The sequence below is a fragment of the Montipora foliosa genome, chromosome 13 (assembly GCF_036669935.1).
Source record: "Montipora foliosa isolate CH-2021 chromosome 13, ASM3666993v2, whole genome shotgun sequence".
Taxonomy (NCBI): domain Eukaryota; kingdom Metazoa; phylum Cnidaria; class Anthozoa; order Scleractinia; family Acroporidae; genus Montipora; species Montipora foliosa.
In genome coordinates this window covers 22,002,089-22,014,588 of record NC_090881.1, presented here as the reverse complement: position 1 = coordinate 22,014,588, position 12,500 = coordinate 22,002,089, and the positions used below count along the sequence as shown (strand labels likewise).

General features: G+C 40.8%; 1 protein-coding gene across 3 annotated transcripts in view; it reads right to left on the bottom strand.

Annotated features, from left to right (window-relative positions):
* LOC137983647 (NACHT, LRR and PYD domains-containing protein 13-like) overlaps window positions 1-12,500 on the bottom strand; it is a 21,372-nt gene that overhangs the window by 1,208 nt on the left and 7,664 nt on the right. For 2 of the 3 annotated variants that reach the window (XM_068830803.1, XM_068830804.1), the window contains 3 exons: window positions 10,105-10,218; window positions 2,900-3,065; window positions 1-2,265 (listed from right to left, as the gene is read on the bottom strand). The exon at window positions 1-2,265 is cut by the window's left edge and continues 1,208 nt beyond it. In XM_068830803.1, coding sequence (XP_068686904.1) covers window positions 1-2,265; window positions 2,900-3,050 — 2,416 coding nt within the window. In that variant the 5' untranslated portion in view covers window positions 3,051-3,065; window positions 10,105-10,218. The remainder of the gene's footprint in view (window positions 2,266-2,899; window positions 3,066-10,104; window positions 10,219-12,500) is intronic. The other variant, XM_068830805.1, reaches the window with a different exon arrangement.

The window sequence follows — 12,500 nt, the reverse complement described above, 5'->3', positions numbered from 1 at the left end:
TGTTAGGGTGTGGGAGCTGTTTCAAAAAATCGCAAACACTGTCTCCCATAGAAAAAAGGAAGATCCTCATGAAATGGGTGCAAATTTTCATTACAGCGCCAAGATCTTTCATTGCAGAAAGTCTAACACAATAAAGCGTACTTAAGAACTTAAGAGACGTCTTTCCTCGAACCAAATTTGCCGACGGACACGATAAAGACGCAGCCTGTGCACTCTCAGTGAATAGTCTGGCATGTGCATCACAATGCAGTGATAAGCTTCTGAAATAAACATTGGCATCACCGTCGCGGATATGAAGGATTGATGAAAAATTACACATCATTTTACATTCAACGTCGAGGAACTTTCTCAAAAATACTCCGAGGGGAATATTTTCAGAATTCTCAGTTATCTTTATTGTGGCATCAAGGCAGTTCAGTGTTTCTGCCACCTTGGAATGAGTTAAAACACACTGTGATTTTGTCCAAGAGATTTCACATAGACCAAAAATAAAAGTCCAGGAATTCACACTGGAAAACAGCAACGCAAGGTAAGAAGGTGGTTCCATGAGAACTGTAATCCCGCCAAAGCAATCAATGCAAACTTTTGCAAGCTTTTGTTTTGAATGTACATGTACCTCTTCAAAGCAATGAAAAACCAAATGACCGAATTGCAAGTGTCTCTTAACAACGTCATCCAATGGCTTGTATTTGTGGTCTTCATCTGGTATCGCTTCTGATATATCAAGTGAAGGATCGTTTATTCTCACTGACTTCAAATGGTCAAACACTTTCGCTGCTCCTTCATCACTAAGTCCACAGACAAAGAGAAGAACGTTCTCGAATTCGCGACAGCTTTTCAAGGTTTGAGTGCGCTCTTCAATCAAACCGAGATTCCCATCAGCTTTGCATTTGTGAGTCACGAACCAGGCTGCTAAGAATTCTTGTATGCTCTTATGAATGAAAGAAACCATTTCCGCTGGTTGCAAGCTTTCTGTACAATCAGATACTTGAAGTAAACCAATGACAACACTTTCTTCACAAAGGACCTCTGAAGAAACTTTACCATACAGGAAGATGTGGTCATCGTTTAAAAGACATTCTAAGGCCAGCTTCCCGATTTGATTGAGGATCTCTGAATTATCCTCTACTATGCTAAAGTGAGGAGAAGTGTCCTTTCCTTGGTTGTGGCTTAAAACGTGCTGGACAATTTTCAAATATAAGCTCGTTTTGCCTTTCGAGAAGCCTTCTGAGTTTTCCTTTTTCCATAGCATGCAAAAGAAAAGCAAAAGTAATGGAACTTTTGCGAGGTCTAACAGGTCGTTTTTAATCAAGTGCAAATACAAATCTCTGGCATCTTCTTTGTCACCAAGCTGTCGAGTTATATACGTTCGTTTGTCCTCCGCACTGAATCCTGTTATTTCTGCAAGCAAGTCTTGAAATTCTTCGAGCTCACCAGCTTTGGAAATTCGACTTGTTATCAACACACAGCAGTCTCTCAATTCGTTTCCACTGAATATGTCAAAGATTTGAGATTCTTGTCCACTGTGATACTCATCATAGCCATCCAGCAGCAGAAGAACTTCATCTTGATGGTTGGTCATATAATTCAGAAGACCTTCTACTAACCATTTGTCCTCACGGGCAAAAAGTCTTGAGTTATAAATGACATCTTTCAGGCTTTGACATTTGGACACTTCCTTGAGGTCAACGCAAACAACAACCTTGAACTTTCTGAGGAGAGCCGTTTGTTCATCCTTTGCCGGTATGCTTGATTTCCTGAGAACAGCTGTTTGTTCATCCTTTGCCGGTGTGCTTGATTTCCTGAGAACAGCTGTTTGTTCATCTTCTGTGCTTGAGGTATTCTCGTCCTCAAAGCCCAGTGTTTCTCTCCGCCCACGGAACCTTCGCGAGAGAAACTGAAAGCAACTAGTTGGAGGCCCAGGCGACACTGGTGACGAGAATGTCGGTGCCTCATCAAGTCGGGCCCAATCTACAGCCAACTTCTTCGCAAAAGTGCTTTTACCAATTCCTGTCTCTCCTTGCACAAGAATCCTCTTTGGTTGATCGCCTTTCCCGATTGGGGTGAAGAGGTTACTGTAGTGGCCCAGTTCGGATTGTTCTAACCCAGCTAATGTGGCTTTCCTTTTTACTACGGACAGTCGTGTGTAGACCTGATCAATGTCTACGCGAGACGATCTGGACCAAGCAGATATGGGCACTTTGGCTGTTTTCTTATAGCGCGCTCGAAGCTTTGCTCCACAGATCTTAACGCTGAAGCAAGGATCTGATAAAAGGAAAAGCACGAAAACAATAGACACAAGAAAAAATTATCATTTGAGCTCCTTAGGAAGGTATTCGTGACTCAGTCAGAGCTGGTATTTTAAATAGTGGGCATAACATTACCCGTCAGAAAACAGCCTTGTGTAAGTTTAGTTGCAATGAAACAATGATGATGAAAAAACGTTTACAAGTGCAATCAAAGGGATAAATCTGACTTCTTAAAATAGTGACATCGAGGAGTGCATATGAGAAGTATTGAGAACTTTTGTTGTGTTTATACTTGAATAATGAAGAACGGTACGACTCAGCAACACATGACCATCCTTGGAGAGTCACCCTTCTTTGGAATTTTACATGCCTTAAAAAGAACGACCTTGACCGCGTTCGGAAGGTGGTCCTTAAGAGAAACCAAGGTGCTCCTACCCGAAAAAAGTCTCCTAATGATACTCCTAATGATGGTGAAACAAACTTAAATAAAATAGTTGCTTCCCTTCGTGTAACTACTAATCTACAAGCTCGAAAAGAGCAAAGACTTCCTAAAAATGTCAATCAATCTACCAATTCACTACCTCTGTACATTTGAATTTTTTTCTTTTTGCAAGGCATACAGCTGCGGTGACTTCCATTAACTGTCTTACCTTGCATATGATGACTGTGTGTGCTTGTACTTGCACCTGCTGAAGTGTTATCAGCCTGTGTAGGATCTGTCTGTTTCTTTGCCTGGAATGGTTTCTTGGCACTTTCCCAAAATATCTCCCCGATTGACCTTTGACCTTGGTTTTTGGCCATTTCCAAATTTCATTACTAGGGATAAAAGATACAACCAAAAAACAAGTTTATTGTTCAGATTTGTACCAACTTACAATCACTCAAATACATGTAATCAGTTCAATGAAGGCCAAAACCTATCTAGCTAAGCACAAGTGATCCACTAACTTGAGACAACTGTCAATCAAATGAAATGACATGAAATGAAGGTAGATCATGTTATATCTGGTCAATCATGTACAAGTTTATCAAGAGCTGGAATACAGAACAGCTTACGGAACCGAACCTGAACAGAAAAACAGAACTACACTTTCTGAGCCCTACTACGCAAGCGCACCGAACCTAGGAACCCGTATATAACATCTCCCTCTTCAAGGGAAGCAGTCACTTAATCTCAACTGAACAACTGTTCTTTCAACAACATTAAAGTCAGCTAGTGTTTCCACTTTAGTTCATAATCTCGCAAATAGATGGGTGGACCCCGATTGGTCCTTGTGGGATAGCGTTTTTCTATATTAGTAGGTACGGAAATGTCACATGAAGAACTTGAATGAGCTCTGAAAGTATCATCACCAGTGACAGTTTCTGGAATGTCCAACTGGGAACTAGGCAGAGTTGTCATAGCAGTGTCAAGATCTGAATGAGGCTTGGAAACTCTCAGTGTTCGGCTGTCCACAGGAGAAGGTTGACAGCTACCAGCTAAAGGAATTTCATCTGACATCGAAGGAAGGTCATCCGCCCCTGAGGTATCCATACGAGAAGGCATCTCAGGCAGCTGATCAATCACTGAGTCATTGGTCGATGGAACTACACCTACAGGTCGGCTAAGGAGTTGATCAACATGCCGTTTCCACAAAGAACCGGACACATCAACTACGTAATGTCTTGAACCAAGAACTTCAGTAATAACACCTTGCATCCATTTCTCTCCCCTCCCATAATTACGTGCTAGGACAGGATCACCTGCATTGAACTGGCGCAGGCCTCTTTTTGCAGTGCGACTTATCATGGTCGTATATTGACGAGCTTCAACATGTTTTTCAACAGAAGGAGTCAGTAAATCCAGACGTGTACGCAATCTCCTACCCATCAGAAGCAGTGAAGGAGGTTCACCTGTAGTAGAATGTGGAGTGTTTCGATAAACCAACAAGTATTTGGCAATTACAGCAGACACATCCGTTTGAGTGGCCTGGGCTTGTTTTATTGCAGACTTCAAAATCTGTACCACTCGTTCAGCCTGACCGTTGGTGGATGGATTGTAAGGTGCAGATGTACGATGCATAATGCCATTGTTAGCACAAAACTGTTCAAATTCTGTTGAACTGAACTGTGACCCATTGTCAGAAACAAGAATTTCTGGAAGACCATGCCTACTGAAAATGTCACGTAATGCAGTGATGGTCGCTGAGGATGTAGTACTGGTCATTTTCACCACCTCCGGGTATTTGCTATATGCATCAACAACAACAAGGTAAGTACACCCACCTATTGGTCCAGCAAAATCTACATGAATACGGGACCATGGCCGTGCTGGGAAGATCCAGGGATGAATTTGAACTGTTGGCGGTGCTGATCTCAGAGACTGGCAGGTGTTACACAAGGAAACAGTTCTTTCAATACATGTATGTGAGTCGATGCTGGGCCACCAAACATAAGACCTGGCCAATGCTTTCATGCGGGAAATGCCAGGATGAGTGTCATGTAATTCTTCCAAAACTTTCTTCTGAAGCGAAGGAGGTACAATAACACGAGTGCCCCACAGTATACAGCCCTGTTGGGTAGTCAACTCATCTCGTTTGCTCTTGTATGTTACAAGTGTAGGATCCACAACACCCGGCCAGCCACTAATAACATAGGTGTACACTGTGGACAGCACTGGATCGACTTGGGTCTCTTTCTTGATCATGTGACTGGTCACATTGGTTACAACCTCAGAATCCAAGAAGTAGCATTCAACATTCTCACACTTGGGTGACCATGTCTGAGGTAAAGGAAGACGGGACATGCTGTCTGCATCAGCATGTGCAACAGTGACCGGTACTCAATGTTGTAGTTGTATGAAGCCAGGATAAGGGCCCACCTTTGAAGTCGAGCTGCAGAATGAGAAGGAATAGGTTTATGTGGTCCAAAAAGAGTTAGGAGTGGTCGATGATCTGTTAAAATTGTGAAGGAACGGCCATACAAATACTGGCGGAATCGTTTCAATCCAAAAATGATACTCAGAGCCTCCTTTTCCAATTGGGAGTAGTTTTGTTGGGCACTTGTCAAAGTACAAGAAGCAAAGGCCACGGGTCGGGATTGCCCACCAATCTTGTAAGACAGAACTGCTCCTGCACCGTAAGATGAAGCATCACATGAAAGGAACAGGGCCAGAGTGTGATCATAGTGTACTAATGTCTGAGAATTCAGTAACAAGTTCTTTGCTGAATTAAATGCATCTTCTTCAATTTTGGACCATCTCCAAGGGGTATCTTTCTTGAGCAGATTGTGAAGAGGTGCCAGTACAGTGGAATGATGTGGCATGAACCTTGAATAGAACATTGTAAGTCCCAGAAAGGACTTTAATGTGGTAATATCCGTAGGCCTTGGAGCATCACGGATGGCTGCAAGTTTATCGTCGGTAGGATGTAAGCCCTCTCCATCGAGCTTGTGGCCTAGGTAAACTACTGATTGCTGAAGGAATTTGCACTTGGTCTTGTTCAGTTTGAAACCTGCAGAACGAAGACGTTCCAGCACAAGAGAGAGGGTGCGAAGGTGATCTTCTGGGTCAGTTCCAGCCACATGAATATCATCCAAACGACTTACAGCTTTGGGAATGTCAGACAGCAAACTGTCCATGATTCTCTGAAAAATAGCTGGACCAGAATGGATTCCATTTGGAAGTCTTTTAAATGCAAACAAACCAATGTGAGTATTAATTATCAGATTGGACTGTGATTCTTCTGCAATTGGTATTTGATGATAGGCCTGCTTAATGTCTAGAACACTAAAGAAAGTACATCCCCTCAAGGCTGAATGCATGTCCTCAATCTGCGGCATAGGGTATGTCTCGACATTAGCACATGCATTGTATGTTACGCTAAAATCTCCGCATACACGTACTTCATCACTGTCTTTCTTTCCAACTACTACAATAGGGGCAGCACTAACAGCAGTAGTAACTCTCTCAATCACGCCATCTTTTTCCATTTTCAACAAGGTACTCTCCACTTTTGATTGCAAAGCATAAGGAACGGCTCTTGCTTTGTGAAATTTGGCCCCTTGACTTTCATTTAACACAACAGGCTTACCAGTATAACACCCCAGTTCAGGTTGATACAATTCACTATACTGCTCAAGGACAGAATTTAATGTCTGATCTCCAGAGGTAGCTGGAATTGTAGGCAAATCAGATGGCAAAGTTCCAACATTATTCAATCCTGGCAGGTTTTGCCAATCCAACTTGATATGCATAAGCCAATTTCGTCCAAACAATGCACAGGATCCTTCTTTCACAATAAGTAAGGGTAATGAATACTGGGATCCCGAGTACTCAACATTCACACAAGCCTCTCCTAAAGGACGCACAGTTTCACCAGTGTAGGTGGACAGAATAACATTTGTAGGATTAATTTTGAAATCAGGACAAACTTCTTTAATGAAACTGATTGGAGCAAGAGATAAAGCGCAACCAGTGTCTAACTGCATACAACAATTAGTGTTTTCAATCTTCAGCTGCTCAGAAATTTCAGATCTAAACATAGTGTTGACGTCATAAACCACATAAAGTTTGTAGTTCTCACATACCGGTTCTTGTGCAAGTTCTTCTTCAGCACACATGGTGTTAATACCACCCTTTTTGCAAACTCGAGCAATGTGGCCTTTTACGTTACAGTTCCGGCATACAGCATTTCTAAATTTGCATTTAGGCCTTAAGTGATCCGGGCTACCACATGAGAAGCAAGTATAAGAAGTCGCTTGTGACAAATTCGAAGGTTGACTAGCACCTTGTCGCGAACCAAACTGTGAACCTGTATATCCACGAGAAGAAGCAGAAAAAGAATCCTTGCTAACTGAATTCACAGGCTGAGGTAATTGTTGTTGAACTTGCTGTGACTCCTTGGCCGCTATTTCATCAGCAACAGCCACTTGAAGGGCCTCTTGAAACGAGCGATCTTCGCTCGGGAGTTTTTTCCGTGTAGCTGGGTTGCGAATACCACACACAAACTGATCCCGAAGTAAGCGGTTCAAAAATTCACCAAAATTACACGTGGAAGCCAGATGTCTAAGACGGGAGCTGTAATTAGAAACACTTTCGTTTTCTTCTTGAACACAACGGTGAAATCTATACGATTCCGCAACTTCCAGTCGCTTGGGCTTAAAATGTCGCTGCAGTAAATCACGTAACGCATCAAACGTTTTATCTTTCGGGCTCTCTGGACTGCATAAATCACGAAGAGTTCCATACGTGTTCTTACCGATTACCGAAATCATTACAGCGACTTTTTTCCTGTTGGCCGCTTGAATAACAGCCGCGGTAGCATCAGCAGGATAATGGCCAATACTATTAGCTTCAAAGAATTGTTCCAGTCTTTCGAAATAAGCAGTGAATGTCTCACTCGACGGATCGAACTCCCCGACGGAGCCAAGCAGCGTTGGCGAAGACATGATGAAAACCACAAATGCGTAGGCAACCACGTGCGCGAACGTATTGAAGAAATAAACACAGAATAAAATCATACAAAGAAGAATAAGGATGGCCACGTATCACAACGAAATCGGAAAGAATCCCATCCTCGTCGCCAAAATGTTATATCTGGTCAATCATGTACAAGTAAACGGAAAAACAGAACTACACTTTCTGAGCCCTACTACGCAAGCGCACCGAACCTAGGACCCCGGATATAACAGATCAAATCAAATGTTGGTTTTTAGTTAAAGGGTAAACTGCACTACTTGGAGTAATACACATGACATTGTCTCTGTGAATGGAACCCAAACCCCATTGGAGGAAGGCATGTGCTCTGACCATTTGGCCAACCCTTCCCCTTATTGCTCTGTTGCTTTGTAGCACCTTGTTCCATTCCAAACAAAACTCATCGAAATAAACTAAGAAAGAAATCCATGCCATGAATTCTGATCGTGACAGTATAATGAATAATCCTCTTACTGTACATACTGTACAAAATCTGGTTGTGTAAATTTGCTTGTTTGATTATTTAACCATAATTTCATTTCTCAAGCCCACATTTCTATTATTATGAGATCCAACAAGGCATGTGGCACACAGTTGGCTTCAACCAATGGCGTATCCAACAAGTGTAAATAGAAGAAAATTATTTTTGATAAATTTTAATAAATTTTCTAAACATTTTGATACTTAAAAATTTCTCTTTCTACCAAATCTATCAGGTTATTGGCAAACTGGCATGATTAAACTGTACAGAGACTGATAACTGAGATTTAGTGGGCCGTTGGCAAAACCCGGATCGGATCGGATCGGATCGGATCGGATCGGATCGGATCGGATCGGACCGGACCGGATCGGATCGGATCGGATCGACAAAACCCGGACTGGTTCAATATCAAAATTCCTGCCAATAGACACATGAAATCCCTGGATCACCAGTTAAGGTTACTTCGCACCTTCACGGGTGTCTTTCCGGAAAACGTTCGTACTCGCGTTTCAATAAAATCATAGCAAACTACACATCAGAAGAAAGCTTAATAAATGTGGACAGTTTTTGTATGCAAGGGCCAGCTGAACAAAGTACAAGTGCCGGATCTTGGGAGATCTGACCAGCAAATAATATTTAGACTAAAAACAAAATAATTATGCAAGGTTGGTTGTACGGCTGTGAGGATATATAGTTTTTGTTTGACCAATATTTCGCCGGGTACGGCCCGACTTCTTCACGGAGTTATGCACGAGTTATGATTTAACTCCCTGAAGAAGTCAGGCCGTGCCAGACGAAAAATTTGTCAAACAAACACTATATATCTTCACAGCCGTAAAACCAGCCTTGCATACTTATTTTGTTTTTAGTCTTAATAAATGTAGTTCACGCCAACAGATATCGTGTAACCGAGTTTTCCTTTTATTGTCAGGAGCCGGTAAGACGTGAGACCACCGAGAGTTCTTCTAATTAATTTATCGGGTATCGGATGCCGCTTCACGAACAAAATGACTTCACAGTGTTGTTATTCACAAGCCATCAATCAACGAAACTGTCTCAGGCGTTTTCGATATTCTGATTGGTTGTTTGTTAGATATCCGCAACTAAAAGGTTGGAGTAGCCAAAAATATGCGAGGTATGTTGTGTAAATGGACGCCATGAGAAATTAGTCTAAATATCGGAATCTCCTGACAAGCTTTTGTTGATTGATGTTGTGAATAACAACACTGTGAAGTCATTTTGCTCGTGAAGCGGCATCCGATACCCGATAAATTTAACAGAAGAACCCTCGGCGGTTTCACGTCTTACCGGTGCCGATTCTAACACTTACCAAAAGAAAAACCCGCTAAAGCAGTATATTTATCGTAAACTACATTTATTAAGCTTTATTCTGATGTATAGTTTGTTATGATTTTATTGAAACTAACGCGAGTACGAACTCTTTTCCGGAAGGACACCCGTGAAGGTGGGAAGTAACCTTAACTGGTGACACAGGGATTTCATGTGTCTATTGGCAGGAGTTTTGATATTGAACCAGTCCGGGTTTTGTCGATCCGATCCGATCCGATCCGATCCGGTCCGATCCGATCCGATCCGATCCGATCCCATCCGGTCCGGTCCGGTCCGGTCCGATCCGATCCGATCCGATCCGATCCGATCCGGGTTTTGCCAACGGCCGATTTAGTGAGCCAATCAATGCTAGAAACACAATACGTGTAGTTTAAATTTTTTCTTATGCTTGTGTTGGATATGAATATTTTTGGTTCTTAACCATCTCATGTCCAACAAGCCCAAACTGAATTACATCTTTTGATTTTAAAATCTAATAATAATTGTGGTCTATAGTGTATGTACCAATCAATATTTAAAGTTAGATGTCAACATCTTGGAATTCCATAGTTTTAGCTCTGTTGAATTACCTGCAATTAGTTCCACTTCCAGGGACACAGTGTTGAAAACTTTCCCTCCATTCAGCATTTAATGTTGGAAAACTCATTAACCACAACACGTCCAACTTTAAGCACAACACTGATCTAGGGGAAAGGAGAATAATAATATTATTTCATACACCTTGATTGAAGTAACCTCTGTGCAATAATTGACATTTTTTTGAACCCCTCTTAAAGGTTTTTCGAAGAGCAAAGAGTGCATTCATTTTTTGAAAAAATGTTTCATAGGTTGTGCTAAGAGTAGTCTTTCTTGTGAACAGGAGGCCATGTACAGTTCCTTGTAACGCTGATGGGATTGTGTTTGTATATCTCCATTTGTTAATGTACTAAAAGGAAAAAGGTGTATTTTTTACAGTCATCACACAACACAAAGTGTGACAAAAACAAAAGTGGTTCACATCCAGCTTCTGTCCTTTGCAAAGGGTGTTTAAAGTCAGGTTGCTGGTCAACTGATTCTACAGATTACATGTCTTTTGTTTCACCCATTTACAGTACAGATGTGACAAAGTTATGTCTAGGGTGGTGAACTTGGGCAGAGATCTTCTAAGAGTCCGTATACAGATACATATGCACAAGATGCATTACACATGCATCTAGATGCACTATCCGCATTTGAGTTGGATGTATGACAAACCTTTGTCCATGTTAGCCCCAGATGGATAATTCATCTTTAGTGATTTCAATATTATTGAGTTTTGTATTATTTAAATTAATAATTTTGAGCAAATGTGAGAATACATAATTACAAGTATGTTATTGCAATTGCATCCATTGGAAACCCACTGCCCTCAGTGATCTGCAGTAGGTGGAGGCTCTAAGCACTGGAGACTCTATGGTTAGCAAAGGTGAAGTGAGGGTTTTTGACTTGAAACTGGATAACTTGTGCAGTGACAAAGTCAAATAACAACGGACAGCATAGCTCAAAACTTCATCACGAACATCTAAGCAGGCAAATGTGAAAATAAACATATGCAGTTATGAGCTATGATGTTGTTATTTGACTTTGTAACTGCCTGATTCAATTCAAGTCAAAGACCCACATTTCACCCTTGCTCACTGTAGTCTCCAATAGTTCAGCGGTTAGAGCATCCAACTAAATCACAGAGGGTCTTGGGTTCAAATCCCATCTGAAACTCAGATTTTTTTCGAGTTTCCAATGGATTCAATTTCAATAACATATTCTGCATTATTCACAAAAAATGGTCAGAACTGGGACAAAACAGTAGAAGAACATTCTTATGGTAGTATTCTATTAAGTCAATACACCTTCTTCCAAAATGGCCACCATTTAGATAATCCTTTGTTTTTATTCAAATTAGACCTTGATGCCTCATTTAAGGCAAAATATTCTATTGAATTTTAAGCTTAAGAACGAGGCATCAAGGGCTAATTTGAATAAAAACAGAAGAATATTTAAATGGTGGTTATTTTAGAAAAATTAACCCATTGATTCCCAGGGGTTCCCTATTGACGAGTCTGGCGTTAGACAGAGTAAAATACTCTGGCGTTAGACGGAGTAAAATACTAAGTCTGGCCGGTTTAGGCTGGTGAGTGATTAAGGTTATGTCACAAAATTAATAAAGTTACGACAATTCAGCTCAAGCTTTGAACCAAATTGTGCAGCAATGTAATGCATCTGTAAATATTTTCAGATTTTGAAAACTTGAGATGAAACTGCAAAGTATGCATGAAGCCAAAAGAAATCTCAAAAATGGCAAAAGTTTAGCAAAAGTGAGCCAATGTCCAACCTTGGATAATCAGTTGCAGTCAATTGTGAAGGTAAAGAAAAGTCAGATGCTCATTGGGATGAGAAGTTAGTTATTCAATATAACAGAGGATTAGGGTGCCCTTGTTGCTTTCATTCAATTGCAGTGTCTGCAAAACCCAGATCTCAGACCAAAGACTACTCCTTATATCTACTCCCCTAAAAAGGATCATCAAAATTTCCCAGTGCTTGTTGATTTTTGCCTCGTTGTCAAATTTCACTTTTTCCTCTTCATTTTATTTCTTTTGTTAGGATGACAAAGTTAATGATTTATTGAGTTGGTTTCTTTAGTTTGTAACAAAAATAACGGCAAAGAAAAATGGCATTCTGTCTTAAAGGAGAACTGAATGCTAAAATAACCTCTTTTTAAAACAAATCTTTTATTAGTAACACCAACAAAGATTTAGGCTAATGATTTGGAGAAATTTAATGTTGAATCTTTAGACATATTAGGACAGAAAAATTCAATGTTGAAACGTTGAAACTTAGCTCTTAGAGCTTCAAATATTGTGGGTGGTGACGTAGATTTCAATATACTGATTGCATCCATAGCTTTTGCTTGTCTTTTTTCTGTACGTTTTTCTCGTGGTAGTCCATGAAA